The sequence below is a fragment of the Oenanthe melanoleuca genome, chromosome 4 (genome assembly GCF_029582105.1).
Source record: "Oenanthe melanoleuca isolate GR-GAL-2019-014 chromosome 4, OMel1.0, whole genome shotgun sequence".
Lineage (NCBI taxonomy): Eukaryota > Metazoa > Chordata > Aves > Passeriformes > Muscicapidae > Oenanthe > Oenanthe melanoleuca.
In genome coordinates this window covers 43,368,284-43,386,961 of record NC_079337.1, presented here as the reverse complement: position 1 = coordinate 43,386,961, position 18,678 = coordinate 43,368,284, and the positions used below count along the sequence as shown (strand labels likewise).

The following is an 18,678-nucleotide window of genomic DNA, read 5'->3' as shown; positions in this document are numbered from 1 at the left end:
AGGGAAGGGGCGGGCCGGGAAGGGGCGGGCCGGGAAGGGGCGGTCGGGGCAGGCCGGGCCCCGGCGGGCGCTGGGCGGGGCAGGCGCGTCCCCCCGTTGCCGCGGTGACGGGCCGGAAGCGGCCGCTGCTCCGCGCGCCATTTTCAAAGGGTTTCAAACGCTGGGACCGCTCCGCAGCCGCCCGCCCGCCGGCCCCTGCTTTTAGTGGTAAGTGTGGGGGAAAGTGGCTGCAGCTGTTCGGAAGGGGACAGCCGCCCCTCTGTAGGTGTAGATCGGGGTTGCTGGAAGGTCTGCAAAGCTTCCAGTTTAGGCAGACGGGTGATGAGCAAGCTCGTAATCGAAAGAGTTTTCGTGTGCTGCAGTGGGAACTCAGAGCATATGGTGACAGGCTGCCCAGGGAGGTGGCGGGGTCCTGCTCTCTGGAGACATTCCAAACCCACCTGCACGCCTTCCTGTCACCTGCTCCAGGTGGCCCTGCCTTGGTGGATGATCTCCAGAGCTGCCTTCCAGCCCTAACCATTCTGGCATTCCATGACACTTTAGCGAAGAAATCTGGTTTTGTCCATTGTAATTTCTGTGTTCAACTGTTAGCAGTGTTGTTTTGTCATCCACATTGCTAAGTGACTGCATTGTTTTTTCCGTGGCCAAGATCCACCTTTACTCTGCTTTTTTACTATTAAATTTTCTTATTGATAACACAGCTATTGCATCTGCAGCAGTTCTTAACCTGTAGTCACCATCAATTTTGTTCCGTTGTTCTCCGAATAAAAGGAGGAGTTCAATCTGTTAATCTAATACCTATAAACATCACTTCTTTCACATAATTTTATGCCAGTTGATTGTCTACTTAAAGCCTAGAGCAGCTGGATATAAGGTTCCACTATTGCCCATCTTTCAGATCAAGGTTCAGTTTTAGACATCGATGACTTAAAACAGTAGGGAACAGTTCTTAGGTGCTGCATTTATGTATTACATAATCATTTGTACCTTCAAAAGACTGCTCACAGCCATCCTGGCTTGTCATAAAATGAAGCATGTGAATGTTGTCACCTTCAGCGGTCTTCATTAGCAAAGGGGGAGCAACAAATGAGGCTGTTGGCTCTGAATACTCTTCAGCAAGCAACTGAGAGATGCAATAATTTAGACATATTAATTAATCCTGTTTAGTAAATGGCAGATTTAAAGTACTGTTCGATTCTCTCTTTTCTATATTTCATCGAAAATGGAAATATGATTTTCTTCTCACAACACTAAATTACAATAAATATTTAGATGATAAATGATGTGAACTATTTATGCAGCTAATGTAGCTTATCTCATGTGTAGTACCATGGGTAGTAATTTGCAGACTTACAGATATCTAGTAGGTGTGACATGCCTTTCATCAGGACTCAGTTGTGATTCACAAGGTTATTAAGCTTCTTTAAAGAAAAGCATATTCTGAATTGAATTGACTGGGTGCAAATAATGGAGAAAACTTGGTTTTCTAAAAAGCTTTTTGAGAAGGTTCTTTACCAAATGCTTTTAAGAAAGCAGGTCTCTGTCAGAAATGGAAAAAAGAAGCTAGTGGTTAAAAGAGAGAGTAGAAAGTACTATGTTAAAGATTGTCTGCTGTTTAGTGGCCTGAAACAATAGGTTGAACAGCACGGGACAACACTTGCTCATTTTATAGACATGTTAAGTGCAATCTCAAGGATTGCAGAATAGTTTCAATGGGCTGAATAATAAAGTATTAACACTAATTAAAGAATGATGTTAATAAAGGCAAAGTGATACATGCTGTGGTCTAAAATGGCAGTAAGTGCTCAGAAAGATGTGTCACTGTGAGTGCACCTAATCTGTGCATTAGAGCAAACAAACACCAAATGCCCTGGTTTCAGCTGGAATAAAGTTTGTTTCCTTCCTAGTAGCTGGTGCAATGTTGTGTTTTGGATTCAGCATGACAATAATGTTGATAACACTCTGGTGTTTTGGTGGTTGCTAAGTAGTGCTTGCTCTCAGCAGAGGACTTCTCAGTGCCAGTGAGGAGCTGCATGGAAAGCCAGGAGGGAACATGGCCAGGGGAGATGATCTGAGGTGGCCAAAGGGGTGTTCCACACCCTAGAACTTCGTGCCCAATATATAAACTGGGGGAGTTACCCAGAGCAGGGCTGACTGTGGTTCAGGGACAGGCTGGGCAGCAGTCATCAGGTGGTGAGCAATTGCACTGTGCATCTCAGGGGTTTTATCAATCTCTCTCACTCTTTTTTTTATTCCTATTATTATTATTATTATTATTATTATTATTATTATTATTATTATTATTATTATTAGATTTTGTTTCAAGTATTAAACTGTTCCTATGGCAATCCACAAGTTTTACCTTTTTTCCTCTGATTCTCGCCTTCATCCCTATGGGAATGGGGGGAGTAAGCAAACCAATTGTGTGGTGCTGGGATTAAGCCATGACAAACACTGAACAATGTGAAAGAATGGGTTAAAGAGCAGGAGACAAAATTTGTTCATTATGTGGACTTGTTAAGTGCAATCCAAGGGTGTCAGAAGAATTTCACTGGACTGAGTAATGATGCCAGAGTTAAGGAGCAGTATTAGTAAAGGCAAAGTGATACATGCTGTGGTCTCTAAGTGGTAGCAGCCACTCAGTGAGATGTGCCACTGTGAATGCATCTAATGATGCTTTGGAGTGATCAAAAATGCAAATGGTAAGTTAGGAACCAATGTGAATAGTGAAGGCTACAGCCAATTATCTCTATAGCTGCTCAGAGAAAGGTCTATCAGGTATTATTATAATGATTTCAGTCCAACTTTAAGCTCTTCAAGGCTCTGCATTATAGGCTTATATGAAGAAAATGTATGTAGGAGTAAGATTTGACTCGTGTTTTTTAGGTTTTTATACTCCTCCTGTGGCAACTGTCAAGAGACAGAGGATGTTGTGTCAGACAGGTCTTGGATTCAACTGAATCAGTCCATTTCATATATTGATTTTATATTCCCAGAAAAACAAATTTCTCTCATGTAGAAGTTTTTACCATGACTTTTTCATGTCATGGTAAGATTAGTGACAGAATAAGTTTATGATATAAGATTTAAATTATGGTAGTCTGTAATGGCAGAGATCTGGAATTGCTGGCACATAATTTCTTTCCAATAAAAGGTGTATGACAATTATTGTCTTTGAATACTTTAATATCTATGTTAAGCTCTCTAGGATGCCTTTTGGACTTGTACTACATCTATTAATTTCCTGGGCTTATTGTGCCTCAGATGTGGCTCTAGGGAATATAGGATACTCTTTCTGGATTGATTCTGGTGGTAATAATGAGTTAAATTAAAAATTTCAGTTTTTAGGAAGGAGAGGGATTTAACCAGCAATTTGTCAGTACTTCCCAATATTGGATTATGTTTAGGTTACTATACCTTAAATGCCCATTGCAGGGATTTAGTAAGATTATATATATTCCTAGCCAGAGTTACTGAAGTGCTAACATATGTCCATTTATTTTTCTTTGCAGTTACTGCAGAAAAACTCTGTTCCTGCACAAGCTGTGGCATGGTTTTGTTCGTGATATTTCTTCTGTAAAACTTTCTCAATTTGATTACTAAAAAAATCTTTGCCCTTTCTAAAACACAAGCTTTTAAACAAATCTGATGAACTATTTTAAGGTAATATAATATTTTTAACTGATACAAGTCTTTTTAAGGAGAAGATGGGCTCAGGAGTTACCAGTTTTCTTCTGTAGTAATATAAAATATATTCCTGAGACTCAGTCGAGACACAGTAACACAATCACACTCTCCTGAATTCAACACAGAATCTTCAACTTTAATGCAGAAATACCAAGAACTTGTTACTTTAATCTTTGGCTGCCAGAGGAGTATGAAGAGCATTTACTACACACCAGGACCTTGACTTCCACTGAGCACACTGGTGGAAAGAAAATGCACCGCCACCTACTTCAGCCATCCCAGCACAGTGTGTAAGGGATTGTTGGCCATGCCATTGCTTAGTTAATATCCCAACAACCTGAACCTTTTCAAGCAAATTTTTTTGTTAGTACCCAGAACAGATGTTGTGCTTATAAGACTGGTGATTCTCCTCTACAGAGCAGTACCCAGCAACCACAGGTTCGTTGCTAGACGTCTTTATAGTGTTTCAATAAAATGAGATGAAATCTTAACTTTCCAGCATTAGATATGAGAGAAACATGCACACTTTATTATAAATAATTAATTTTATTTTCAAATAACTGCATGTATTTGTTTAATATCTTTTTTAAATCTGTAAGATTGTGGTCATAGTTTGGCTGATCTCTATATTCTGTTTCTTTTATATGAGATGCAAACTGCACCTCCTTGAATTGGTAGTTTGGCTGCTGAGGTCTTTGAAGCCAATAGGTTAATAATTAAACTTCTGAAAAAAAGTGAGGGAAGATGCTTTCAGAAATAACTACTTTTCAAAAATATTTCTAACTATTGAGCAGATGTTTTCACAGATTAAGAAACATAAGCTTTAGTACTTGATTTGTCTTCTCATTCTATGTCTAAATTCAGAAGGACATAGTGATGTAAAAGTTCTTCTTACCTCAAATGTACTTGGAAAAAACAAAATTATCATTTGGATTCAGACACAGTAATGCTGATCCAGTCCCCTTTAGATCAATTTAGTAATAAAAAGGCAACTAATCAGTCAACTGAAAAAACCTCAGCTCTCTGATGCTTGAGCTGTAATGCAAGTATGACTACAGTACACCAGTATTTTTTATCTTCCCTATTTTCTATCACAGAATATAGATGTTGAAAGTTAATCTGTCTTTAACATTTTACATATTTTATGCAATTTTAGAAATGGTTGGCATAAGTTATATTAAGTACCGGCTTGTAAACTTTGGAAGTAAGATTTATATAGGAAAGAAAACAGTATGTGTTTTTCAGAGTAATCTGTCAATTTCTATTATGTGAGATACAATGATTCAAAACAGAATATAATGAGGAAGCTAACTGCCAAGGCAAATATTTATTTTTAAAGGCATATCTAAATATGTTTAAAGCTTTTCAGTTGCATTGATCCTCTTTTGATTTACTTAAATTATAATGCTTATGCACTGTATTTCCTACAGAATAAAAACGTTTTTTCTATTACTTTTTTTTCTATATTTTTCCTTCTCTAAAGGACAGATGCTGTAGCCAACAGCCCTTTTCAAGGGTCCTGTTTTTCTTGACTGTGACAAAGCAGCTTTGGAGGTGTGTTTACAATGAGTGCCAATGCAGAGCGAAGGTTCGTTAATCTCAGGAAACGCCTGGATCAGCTGGGCTATCGGCAGTCTCTGGGAGTGGACACTTTGCCTCTGGTGGAAAAGCTTTTCAGGTATTCAAAAGGAGATTCATTAAAAAATAGTAATCATGTAATAGATATTGTTTGATTTTTGACATGTAAGGAAAAAGGCTTAATCTGAGGATTATTTTCTAGCAGTGTTATTTCAGAGCTAACATTAAGTTCCAGTGTCTGATGAAGTCAAATGGGTTTGCTTAAATGATGGGAACATCTTGAGATTGAATTTAATTCACTAAAATTGCTTCTAAGGATCTATGGCATAGGAAAATTCAACTTTTCTAACCTTGAAAGAGAGCCAAGAATAGTCACTATTGATATGTACTTAAGAGGGCACATGCTTACAACTGGTTGTATAAAAAATAATCCCTACTGCCTGTTCTGCAAGTTAAAATAAAATATTCACATCTCCATTTATTATGACCTCATTTAGAGAATTTTAAATTTGTTATCTCTGCCCTTTTTACAAGACACATAGCAGAAAAAACCCAAAAATTTTTAGATTTACTTCTACTACATCTGCCAATTTTTGGCTTTGATATTATTAAGAACATAGTAATCCAGTTATATTTGACTAAACATGCAAATGTAGCTATTGTGGTTCTGTTGCTCTCTCTAGTATGCAGTACAGATGGCAGAACCATAGGTAGGCAAATATGGAGTAATCTGTTTTCAACATTTGGTCTCATTCATGTGTCTACCAGGTCTCTCCATCACTAACTTTGATACTTATCAGATGTAAACTCCTGATATGCTTTGTAACTATTTTGTTTTCTTTTTTTGGTCCTTTTGCGTTGTCCTATTCTTTCTTATTTACTGTTTTTTTAAATAGATGGTTCCTATCTTTCAGTTTTTTCTTACATGCCATGAATTTTTGTTGCCTTTGTTTGAACTCATTTGTTCCCCCTCTTGGGGAAAGAGTTTTGTTTCTCAGGTCATAATAAACACTTGCATCTGTAGTGTGAAGGCTGATAGCATTGCTAACACATCTGATGCTTCTCTATCCTAGTGACTTAGTTCATACAACTGAGAGCTTGCGCAGAGCAAAGTTATCTTCTGGAAAAACTGAGAAAGATTGCAGCAATTATGATACTATTTTGGAACCTTATAAAATAGAGAATGCTAGACTTACCAGGGAAAATAATGATCTACATTTAGAAATATTAAAACTGAAAGAGCAGTCTGATCGTCGTTTTAAAGGTAATATACAAATGATGATTTTTTTTTTTTTTTAATCCTTCCATGCCAAAATAAGATTGTGGCTAAATCCTTGATCTGCAGATTCTTTTACCTGTACTTTTAAGTGAACGTGAGTGGTCATGGAGTTTGGTACCTTTAATGAATTAAGATTCATGCTCAGACATTTCTTCTGCAGTCAAAAAACTTTGGAAGTTCTGCAAATAATTGTTTTGCTTAGATATGAGAATGTTAGGTATCTTAACATATACTTTTGTACCTTGAAATGGTACTTTTTAATTGAAAATTAAATACTGCTGTTAAATGTGCCCGTGTTTAACAATGAGTGTTTATTTGTAAAACATATATAAATATGTATTTTTGTGTGTTTGTAGAGGTTTGCACAAATGTATGTGTATTTGATAATTTTATGCTATGGAAAAAGAATATAGGATTTTCTTTATGCTTATTTTGGTGCTGCTAGGAAAAATAATAGTGAATAAGAGAGATAATACTGCTTTTCTCTCTCTTAAAGATTTGAAAGCTTCCTTAAGGAGGGTTGAACATGAAACATCTGACTTGAAATTTTTGAATAACCAGTATATGCATAAAATTAAAATTCTGGAAAAGGAGACCAAAGCCAAGACTGAAAAAATTCAGCAGCTTCAGGAGAAGAATCTGCAAGCAGTGGTGCAAACACCTGGTGAGTGTAAATAAACACAGATATTTCAACTTTTTTCTGAGCTGTTCTGGATCTTCAGGACATAATATCTTTTCCTTTACTAAGAGAAGTTACTGTAGTAAAATATGCAGTAGAGTAACATAACCCTTTGAAAGCTTGGGCTCTGAATTCTGTCATTTCTCTGTATGAAGTTTCATTGGGTTATCACTTGTGTTAGGGACAAATTTGCATTCAAACTTAGATTCAACAGAAGACTATTAAGTTAAAATGTGACTAGAAAGCACTATTAATCGACTATTAATCAGGCTATTTCTTTTATTGCTGTACCTAATTAAGAGGCAGATTGTTTGACACTTGCATATTTTTGACAGGTAATATATGTGTAAGTGACAAATTCAGGTTTTTGGAACCAAGATCTAAACATAGCAAAATGCAAAATATGTCTAAAAGTATTCCAATCCTAGGATTTTTCTATACTACATTATCCAATATTGTATGTTCTTATTTAATCATATGATGAAGAGGAAATGTTCTATCTGAAAATAATACTGTGTTTTTGCTTTTTCCTAACTATGTTGTCATTCAAGATAATAGCATGGTCTGCTTGGTAAGCAGTAGGATATGAAGGATATTGAAGAAGATGACTCCCTTGCTTTAGCTCCAAGTAATGTCTGTGGGTTTGGGCTTTTAGGTGGCAGGAAGAAAAGCATTCCCTTCAGGCGTCAGCGCATGCAGATTGACCAGCTTGTGCCCCCATCAGGTGTCAGTGCCTACCCAGTGCCTCAGCCAGAGGACCCTTACATTGCAGACCTGCTCCAGGTGGCTGACAATCGGTGAGCCAAGGGTTGGTTAACTTTGCAGTGTAGGTGTGTCTTTGATTCTCACTGGCTGACTGATAAGTTACATTAATCTTCCCCTGCTTGAGTCTGTCATGGTGACAGCAGTTGGTAGATGGTTCCCCTGTCTTTATCTTGACCCATGAGCTTTTTCATCTTTTCTCCCCCATCCTGTTGAAGAAGGGAAATAAGTGAGCATCTGGGTGGAGGACTGGCAGCCAGACAAAGTCAACCTTTTACAGTATCTCAAACAAGAGCTTCTGCATTAATATTTTGCGTGAGCAAAACTATTTCTTTCTGAAATATTTGGGTTCAGGAACAAAGGTAAAATGCTAGTACTGAATTGTGTACATACAATTCTTCCACGAATTCACATAAAAAATATAGTGCTGCATTTCAGAATTCAGGAGCTGCAGTCAGAAGTAAGAGAGCTACAGGAAAAACTGGAGACATCTGAAAGGGAAATAAAAAATTATAGCAAACAGGTATGTTTATATCTTCAGTAGTAGTGTTATTGTTGTTTTATTACTAATTTTAATATTACTGCTATTACTTGGGTGTCATAGCCATGGCAATGGCCTTGGTTTCTTAAAAACGTTGGGAATGCATTGTAGGGCTTGTAAAATATAATTATTCTAACTTGTCTATGTCGAGTAGTTTCCCTCCTTTGCTTTTGGAGACAGCAGCAGTAGTGACATAACACTTGCTCGGTGGTTTTGCTGATAAATTTTGTCTATTGAAATTACATTAAATAAGCTAAACTTGAACATCATAAATAGAATTTGTCCATTTTTTAGTGTGTAAGCGTTAACTTGTCCAAAATAGTAATTTGATATACATTTATCTTAGGATAATTTTTTCACTGCTTGTATTGGTTATTTTTTTTAAATTTTTGATAGTTAATTTATGAACAACAGATTTTACGATGTTTTAATGAGAGTGGATTGATAAGATATGTACAAGCTTTAAGTAATGGAATTGCATCAAATGTTCATACGTTACGTCTTTCAAAATCTAGGGATTGGTGGGCACTGTTGTCTTTCTTTTTCCTTCACATCTTGGTTTTCCTCTTCCAATATTTCCTTTTTTCCAGTGACTGGAATAGTTACTGAGTTAGCTTACTTAGAAATTTTTTTCCCTAACTTTTAAGTCCTAGTATCAGTTAAGTCGTAGCATTCATTATCTTCACTTTAAATTAAAATTCCTTGGTTTTCTTCAAGAATGTAATCTAATAGGAACTATTTCAGCTTTTCCTTACAAATTGTGCTTGATTAATTTCTCTTTCAAAGATGTAACTTTTTTCAGAAGAACTGAAAATTTAGGAAAAAAAACCAGGGTAGAAATTGCATTTTTAGTTGCATATGTTTTTACTGAAAGTTATGTGTGTATTTATTTAAATGAAGGGTCTATTAATGGTGCATAAGGATACCAGAGCATTTTTTTTTGTTCCTCAAAGGTTGAGATAAGAGACAAAGAAATCGAGCGCTTAACGCTGGCACTGGATGGTGGGCGTTCTCATGAGGTTCTTTCTCTGGAATCAAGAACTAAAAGTAGTGAGAAGCTTGTTTCCCACTTGAATTTGCAGGTAATTAATTTATTACAACTGTTTAGTCAAACCTAAAAACATAGCAATCTAAAAATAACCCCACAAAACTTCTATCTCTTAAAAAAATCACTACAGATATCAAATCAATCAATGGAACTTGCCTTTGTTTTTAGATGGCAGTATTTCTTGTCTAAGAAAATTTCATTTCCTGTTTTAAAAGTCAGTCTGAAAGGTTTTGGTAAAGAATTCAATGAACTCATATTAATCTGAAAGTATTCAGCAAATTTTTTATGACACACTGTTTTCAGCAAGTTTGAAAATCCTTTTTATTTAGTTAGAAAGTTATTGCATACATGCCATTTATGCTTTAGAAAGTAACAATGGTAAATGTAGTTATGATAAGGAGTAACCCTGTAGATATTCTCATGAGAGAGTGAGGAATACTCAAATTGAGGATTTCAAATTGTCCCCACCTTCACTCCAACACATACTTGTGAGGGAAGGATAATCTTAGGATAAAGGTGTTTGTGTTTACTGTGTGTATTAGCATGCATTCAATACTGGTCTCCAGATGAGAATTTAAACATGGGCTGGAGTACAAATCAAGGAAAGCCCATCTCTGGATTTATACCATCAATTCTCAGGTTTTTCTCATGTGAGTTGGACGTTTTGTGTACTGTTTGTGCTTGATGTACAGTGGCATGGGAGCCACGTTGAAGAGTTTGTTAGCTTAGGTTCAGTGCTGCAAAGATACAGAATGAGCTATGACTTGGAAGCAGGACAGCTGTGCTCAGTGATCCTGAATCAGTAAGCCATGATGAATACAAATTGATTGTACAGGGAGCGAGCCCAGAGCTGCGTGAAGCTGGTTTTGCACCATCAAGACTATTTGCTCAGGCTTGGTCCCAATATACCACTTTTATTTGACAAGAAATGAATGTATGGTTCTCTTTAGATAGCAGTATTCATGCCTCTGAGAGAGCTCATAACACTGTGTTTCTTTTTCAGATTGATAAGCATTAAGTTCTAAAAATAGAGAATTTTGCCATTTTTAGCAGGATATCACTTTTTTACTTTGGATATAGAGATACTGTATTTCAGAAGATTGGGAGGAACTTTTGCTACCTAATTCAACAATGCATATTAATATTTTAATGAAAAATGTCTTTCAGGTTGAGTATCTTCAGCAAAGAAACAAAGAACTCGAAAATCGCATTCAAGATCTCTTGGACACTAAAAAAAATGTGACTAGTGAGGTAGTGGATTTAAGCAATAAAAATGAAGAACTGTGTCAAGAACTGAATGAAATAGATCACTTGGCACAGCAGTTGGAAAGACACAAAGAAATAGTGCTTGAGACTGCAGATAAGGAAATAGGAGAAGCAAAGGTAATCACTAACGTGTCACAGAGTTAAGGATCTGCTCCATTTTACTTGGCTTTATATCTTCTAATTGCAATGAAAGACTTATTGGCTTGGGAAAGGAAGATGAAAAATATTTTTTTTTTCCCAGTTTTCTTAACATTACACTGAATTTCTCACTTAAGGTGGATTAATCGCAACAATTTTTTCTCTCCTGCATTAGGTTGAGATGATTTTAGTTAAGGGGAATATTTCTTTTTTCTACTGTTGACTTAGTATGAAATGAAATGCTGTGATACTTAAAGCTATTGCTAGACAATGCATATTTGCAACAGCAGTGCATGTATTTGGAGGGTTTTGTTCTGTGAGTCATGCAGTGATTCATTTAGTCATCGTGCTCCAAAAGAGCATGGGTTTTTATACCACAGATTTTTTTTTGCTTTCAATTCATAGGAGCTTTACTACTTTATTACAAGGAACTAACTATACTTAATTTCTTACCAAAATAGTCTGCTTTTTTTTTTTTTTTTTTTTTTTGTAACAAAGGGATTTTTGTCATTTTGAATATATAACTCTTAACATATAGGTTAATTTTGGTTGATAGAAAGAAATTGAAAGAAAAGTCAGTGAAATACAGGATCTACAGGAAACAATAACAAGGCTTAAATCAGTAAGTAAAAATATTTTCAGTTCTTGTTTGTACCATTTTCATCATGCTATTATCCATGTGATTGTTTCATTTATTATTAAAAAAAATCAATTTAACAATTAACAAGTACCCTGAACCCTTGATGTAAAAATTACTAATTAATAAATGAAAGAACTAGAGAAGCTACATCATATAGTTGCAAAAATAAGTTCTCTGTAGACAGTATGGTTGATTATGTCTTTATTGTACATTTCCTTATTTCTGCTATCTGAAGTTATAATTTCCATGTGGCATAATCATTTTTACTACAAATGAGTTATAGCATCCTAGAGGATTTTTGTTGCTTAGAAACTACTTTGTCTCTCAATTGGGATGTGGAAAATTATCCAATACTTGGCTCACTCAGAAACAAAGCATAGAGCCCAGATAAAAACATCAGTATTATCAAATCTTTGGTGATCAAACTCTTTCCAGGATATATAGCAACTTGTATATTAGCTGAGTACAGTGTTATGTTTAATTCTATCTAGGAAACCTGCAAATATGAAAATACTTCATTTTCAGGACATCAGGTTATAGGAAAGGTGTACCAAATAGGATTTGAATGGCTTCAGGGTTGTATTGACTGAGATGCTGTACTGGAATGTTCTTTAACACCAACAGTGTTACCAAATGCAGCTGAAATTATTTCTTGCTTTAGTCATTAATTTTTTCTCCATGTTTGTATCCCACTATCCTACTGGTTGGTTTGGTTTTCTTGTTAGTGATTGCAAATCGTGTAAAAAGTGATGCTTACTTTAATTTAATAAAATGTAGTACAAATACAACGATGGCCTGCAACAAATGTTGCAGTATAAAGCATTCAGGTCAACCAGAAGTAAACAGTGTTGTGTATTAAAAGTTGAACAAAGTGGTATTTTTTTTTCCCCCAAGTGTCTCTATTGGCATTTCTAATTTTTATGATGTTACTTGTTACATCAGGAGTTGTGCTCATGTCAAAAGGAGAATGAAAGACTGAATGAAGAACTGTTTGGGAAAACCAGTGAAAAAGCAAATCTTGAGCTGTTGTTAAACCAGCTTCAACAAGAGAAGCAAAGGCTGACAGAGAAAACAGAGAACTTAGAAAGAAAAGGTAAATCGTCAAATAAAGATTCTTGGAAACTACCTTTCTGTGATTTTTGAAATACAATACTTACCTAGTTAGCATACAGTTAATAGTACTAAAAGATTTTTTATATATGTAAATTAAAAGTCTGCAGTCGTAGTTGAAGTGAAAACTGTTATAGAAAGATAATGTTGTTCTGTATGTGAGAAATGAAAGTTGAGGTTTTTACTGTGGTTCTACAGGACATCCATATCCTAGTTCTGCGGCAGTTTCATACAAAGTAATTTCCAAAACTCTTCAGACTCTGTTTCTTGAAAGATTTATCCATTTAGATTTTGAAAACCTCCAGGGATGAAGATTCCACAACATCTCTAATGTTCTTCAGTTCTCAGACTAGAACATTTTTCCTCATACTGTTTGTAATTACAATTGCAAAAAGTGCAATTAATTGTCACTATTCCTTATTTTTCTACTGTGCACCTATGAGGAAACTGGCTCCATGTTATCTGCAAGTCCCTCCTGGTACTGTCAGCCTGCACTTGGCTCTCCAGCTGCTCTCCGGGCTGAATCCACCCAATTCTCTCAGCTGCTCCTCACAGAGCAAGTATTCTGCTCTCTGACCAGCTTGCAGGGGTTGCCTTGGATTTAATTTATCCACATCTTTCTTCTTGTATGAAGGGTAAACCTTAGAATAGTATTTGAAGTGCAATCTCAGGAGTGCTAAATAAAGGGGAATAATCACATCCCTCAGTCTCTGTTGATACAGCCCAAGGTACTGTGAGGCCTCTGTTGGTCTTAGGCTACTCACTTGTATTTACCCTGCTTTAGCCTTTAGAACTCTTACATCATTTTCAGCAGGATTGCTGCCTGAATGGTTGGTGGGAGTTAATCCATCCCAAATGCCAAGGATGTTTGAGGAAATTCATGACTTCTCTATGGAGTTATTTTTCTTTCTTATTTTTTTTTCTTCCAGAACGAGAATTTGTCCTAGAAATTGAAAGAATGAGATTGGACTATGGTATTGCCCTAGGAGACAAATCTCCATCTCGCCTTGATGCATTTGTAAGGACCTTAGAAGATGACAGAGACTACTATAAGCGAGAATTAGACTATCTTCAGAAAATTATGAAGCTAAGGCCTAGCCCAAGCCGCAGGGCTACAGAGAAGGTAAAGTTCTTGCTGCCAAGATAAGTGAAAAAAATACTGTAGAAACATTTAAGAAGCCATTTTCAAATTCAGTGGCATTAAATGACTGTAGTAGTTTTCTAAATTGCATTCTTATTGCAAAAAATCAACTGAGAGAAACTCCAATGAGCTTGCCTTTTTCTTCCTTGCTTTTTCTTTCCTGATTAATGATCAGTTTATTTGAAATTAATCAGAAAAGGGCTGAAATCCTATTGCTAGCTCCTTTGGTTTTTCTTTTTAACAGCTGGTTCTTGTTGTTTAGATTACACCACCAGTGCCAGGCTTTTTCTTGTGATTAAAATTATTTCAAATATGTTTTTTATGTATTACTAATAGGAGGAGTTCTTTTCTGGTATTATTTTTTTCAGATGTTTTAATTAGCAAATTTTAACATAAATTTATTGATCACTTTTCAGAGCGAAGAGCTTAAATCAGTCACCAGAGAAAGGGATGAGCTGCGGTCTGTGTTAGACAGATTTGAAAAACACATGATAGAAATTCAGTCCAATGTCAAATTATTGACTGCAGAAAGAGATAGATTAAATGTTCTTTATGAGCAGGTAAGAAGAAATTGTTTATATTAATATAGAGATAACCAATTAATACTTGTTGTACTGTTGGTTATTTAAAATGAAAAACCTAGTAGAACTCAACTAAGACTAATAAAATACATACCTATTTTTATTACTTGTACATAAAATATGTGTTCTAGTTAGTTTATTAACTTGAAAGCTATTAAAAGAACTTGTACTTGGATCTGGAAATTATAAACATCAGGAAAAAGTCAGTAGAATGTATGAGAAAGATGTGTAAAGATACAGCAAAGAAGCAAGAAAAGAGTAGTTAACTGATAAGAGAATGGTGAAGTTAGGCTATACTTGGGACAGTAAAATAGTGATAATGATTTTGACAGTGTAAGTTGTCATGCCAGTGAGGGACATAGGAAATATTTTTTAGTTATCTAGGGAAAAATAAAACTATAATGGGACTTCTGTTGTAATCACAGTATTTTGTTAGTGTGTACACTGTATTGCAGTCCATGTATGCTCACAAACTAATCTTTTAAAGGCCCAGAGTGAATTAAACAGATTGAGAAGAGAAGCAAAACACAATTTAGTTTCTCAAAGTCAGATAGAAGAAGAAAGAGACATTGCGCTGACTGACTTTAAAATATTAATGGCAGAAAAAGAAAGTCTTGGAGAAAAATTAAAGGTGAGCTTTTATAGCTTCATTGCTTGAAGAGCTCCCTTGAGAGCTCAATGAATTTATATTGTTATTGAATATCTATTATTATTATTATTGCTGTTGTGGTTGTCATAGTATTGTTACTGTTATTGTTATAAATTACCAAGTTTTCCTGTAAACACAGTCCCAAGCTGGGAGCAGAAGAGGAGCATGCTTTAAATTGTTTAAGGGCAAACATATCATCACCTTATGTGAGAGACCTAGATATGGAGGCCCAGCCACAGAATACTTTTTCCATATGCACTACTTTGAAGATGCTTGGGTGTCATTGTTGTGGAAGAAATCATGCCCTTCACTCAGAAGAGAGAAGCAGCAATATATTTTAATCACTTAAGGCAATGAGTTTCAAAAATTCACTGGTAAATACAATGGTGGCTTAACAAGATTTGATGGTAAGGTACATTTGAGTATTTGCTGCAGAGAAGCCAAGGTCAGACAAAACTGTCAGGGAGACCCTCCCATTGTGTCATGAGGTTCAGAAGGATCTTTTTGCCTTCCAAACTTCAGAGGAGTGTGACTGGATCCATACTTGGTCAGTAGTTTGTGTCTGAAGGATTCTAGCAATCAATCATTTATATCACTTAACTAACATTTCAAAATTTCAGTGCTCTCATTCCCAACTCATTTGCTGAGTGTGAGGTGCAATCAGGATTCTCTTTGCCTTAACAAGTAACTTTCAGAAGCTTCCCAGCTCAAAGGCAAATCCTAGTGTGCAGCCTGCTGTCATGTAGGAGAGCTCAGTGGACCTTGGGCCATCCACTATTCATGGACTAAGATGATTGACGTACATTGCATACCAGCAGTATTTCAGTAGCTACATGCTCAACTACCCCCCAGCTGCTGCTTAGCAAGACTTGGCTATAAGCTGAGCCCTTAGCTATATGCTACTAGCTCTCATCCCAGAGTCCTCCATAAGCTGGATGCTTAACCAAAAAAAAGGAGGGGGGCTGGGGTGGAGCATGTTGCCACAGTCACATATGGTTCTTATACTAAAAATTTGGGACTGTATAGGCTTTTTCATTTTTGCTGATCTTTAGTTGCTATTGCATTTTGTAGCAGAGTATATTTTAAATGACACATAACTGAACCATGAAACATTAAATTCATTGCAATCTAAGTTTCAGTATTTTTTACCTTTAAAAAAATATTTGTTAATGCAATGATTTTCCTGTTATTCTGACCTTCACAGGCAGCCCAGGAATGTGTTGGAATCACCAACCCTGGAAATGTTCAAAAAGCATGTGGATATGGCAGTTGGGGACATGGTTTAGTGTTGAACATGGCAGTGCTAGGTTAATACTTGGACTTAATTAGAAGTCTTTTCCAACTTTAATGGTTCTATGACCATGTGATGTCTGGTATTAATGTGCATTAATGTCTTACTTGGTTGTAGTCAAGAGTGTATGATTTCAGGGGATTTGTTTCCCTGGCTTCCTTATTGGTCATTAATATGATGTTTTAAAACTTGTTGAAAATTCAGAAATTTAAATTATCATTTTAATGAACTTATCCCAAGACAACAAACATCAATAGTGACTGTATGATGAATGCTTCCATAGTCTGATTTTACTACCACAGAAAATAGACCTGTTGTGTATCTGAATGCAGTGGCAGTAAATCTGAACTCTTTGCTTAAAACATGTGCATGCAGTAGTAAAGATGTGTTTGCAGCTCCATCCTTTCTTCTTGTAGATGACTACCAATGTTTTCTATGTGTGCCATTTTGAAATACCTTTACAAACACACTAATCTAAGGCATGTCTAGGAAGTTTGAAAGTTTGTTTCACTGCAGTGTTGCACAGAAATCAGGGAACAGATAAGTAATCTTTAAAAGTTTCTTCATAGATTTAGGAAAATGCCAGTTAGTTTTGGAGTGTGCCTTACATGTTGTAATTAATAATATTTGAGTAAATTTATTTAAGATGTCTTAGGCACTTAAGTTGTACATGCATGCAACCTCATGTAGCTCACTAAACTCTACAACGACTCACAAATATTAATTTAGTTGGGATCAAATATAAATATACTATTTACAAAAATCTAAACCAAGAACCAAACCCAAAATCAGTGGTTATATTAAACTAATTAAACTACAGTAATGTATTTTCAGCGAATATTCTGTAGTCTTACAGACAGAGCTTTGCATTTGGTCATTCATCTAAGAATGTAAAGTAGTATTTTTTGAAACATGAAGCTTAAATTTTTCTTCTTAAATCTAAAAATATCTGTCTTGTTACATATAATTTTATATTTCTCAGATGCATCAAGAAGCAGCAAACCATGAAAAATCAAAGCTGCAGCATGATATTACAGAATTGGAGAATAATATTCAAGGAGTAAGTGCTTTTTTAGGAAGTAAGCTTTTATTATTTCTGAAATAGGATAGACTGTTCCAGAAATGAATTTTATATCTGTTTTCAACTCATATTTAAAATCCAAATTGTGATAGCTTTCTGCAATAATAACATTTTGTTATTTATTTTAAATTGCAGCTTCAGATTGAAAAATGTGAACTAAGAAGTACAGTCTCTATCCTGAAAGAAAGAATAAACTATTTGGAAAATGAATTAAAACTGAAGTCAAGTAAACTTGCCCAGACTTCTGATGATTCGTCTCAATTTAAAACTGAGATTTGCTCACTTCAGTAAGTCTGATACAAAATGTGTTGATCTTTTACAGATGCTAGAATAATTTTGTTTATTCTGTGACTGTATAGCAGAGTTGAGTTCCTGGGGAAGACTATAATTATAAATATTTTAAAAATCACTTGGTACAGCTTGTATGTTACAGAAAAGTAGGTCTAAGTAAGGAAAGTGCGGTAGTAGCTTTTCACAGCAAGCTTCTCCTGGACTTACTTGATGACCAGATATGATTTTTATGGCTTATTCTAGAATTGTTTCCTCTAATAACCACATTTTCTGCTTATGAAAGTAGCAGAACTGAAAATTTCTAAAAGGATTCCCAAATGCTGTTTGTTAAAAAGAAGACGATGCCTTTGCAAACTGCAGCATTAGGACCTACAGTTTTGAGAACTGATATTTTATGATCTATAGACACAGTCTGTAGGGATAGCTTGCTTAGAACTGGAGGATTCAAGTATCCTCATGTATTTGGCAGGCCTATTTAGACTTGCAGGATCATTGTGGTTCTTTAAACTTGTTTTAGTAAAGAGCTCCCATCAGCTGTCTAAATGTCATAGAACAAGAGAAAGGCTTAGAGAAAGTGAAAACAGTATTGAATAAATTTGGGTAGAAATTTGAAAATAGAGGTGGAAATGAGAACTGTTGATGTAACACATCATTGCAGGATAGGTAATGCTGTGGATTACATCTTCTGGATGTTTTACAAGGGAAACCAGAGTCTGTGTGGTATCCTCCCACATTCCCCACCTGAGCAGTACCACATTGCACTCTGTATCAGCTCAGCACCTGGGAGATTACTAGGAAGAAATGAAGCTGAGCAGCAGGCCTTGCAGTTCATCTAATGCTCTCAATTGCACAAAGAGGACTCTTGATAAAACAATTAGTGTTTTTGTTGGTAAAATTGTGGCAACAATCATAAAAA

General features: G+C 35.7%; 2 protein-coding genes across 4 annotated transcripts in view; both read left to right on the top strand.

Annotated features, from left to right (window-relative positions):
- Positions 1-18,678, top strand: part of SRD5A3 (steroid 5 alpha-reductase 3) — a 390,804-nt gene that overhangs the window by 201,733 nt on the left and 170,393 nt on the right. The gene's annotated exons all lie outside the window — the stretch shown is intronic.
- The window catches only part of CEP135 (centrosomal protein 135), a 33,637-nt gene continuing 15,057 nt past the window's right edge, over positions 99-18,678 (top strand). The window contains exons 1-16 of one of the 3 annotated variants that reach the window (XM_056490142.1): positions 99-207; positions 3,513-4,125; positions 5,171-5,365; positions 6,339-6,529; positions 7,041-7,208; positions 7,879-8,020; positions 8,424-8,508; positions 9,480-9,608; positions 10,742-10,957; positions 11,535-11,600; positions 12,561-12,711; positions 13,658-13,851; positions 14,286-14,429; positions 14,938-15,081; positions 17,373-17,450; positions 17,607-17,758. In XM_056490142.1, the coding sequence (XP_056346117.1) occupies positions 5,253-5,365; positions 6,339-6,529; positions 7,041-7,208; positions 7,879-8,020; positions 8,424-8,508; positions 9,480-9,608; positions 10,742-10,957; positions 11,535-11,600; positions 12,561-12,711; positions 13,658-13,851; positions 14,286-14,429; positions 14,938-15,081; positions 17,373-17,450; positions 17,607-17,758 (1,973 nt within the window). In that variant the 5' untranslated portion in view covers positions 99-207; positions 3,513-4,125; positions 5,171-5,252. The remainder of the gene's footprint in view (positions 208-3,512; positions 4,126-5,170; positions 5,366-6,338; positions 6,530-7,040; positions 7,209-7,878; positions 8,021-8,423; positions 8,509-9,479; positions 9,609-10,741; positions 10,958-11,534; positions 11,601-12,560; positions 12,712-13,657; positions 13,852-14,285; positions 14,430-14,937; positions 15,082-17,372; positions 17,451-17,606; positions 17,759-18,678) is intronic. The other 2 variants (XM_056490143.1, XM_056490144.1) reach the window with 2 other exon arrangements.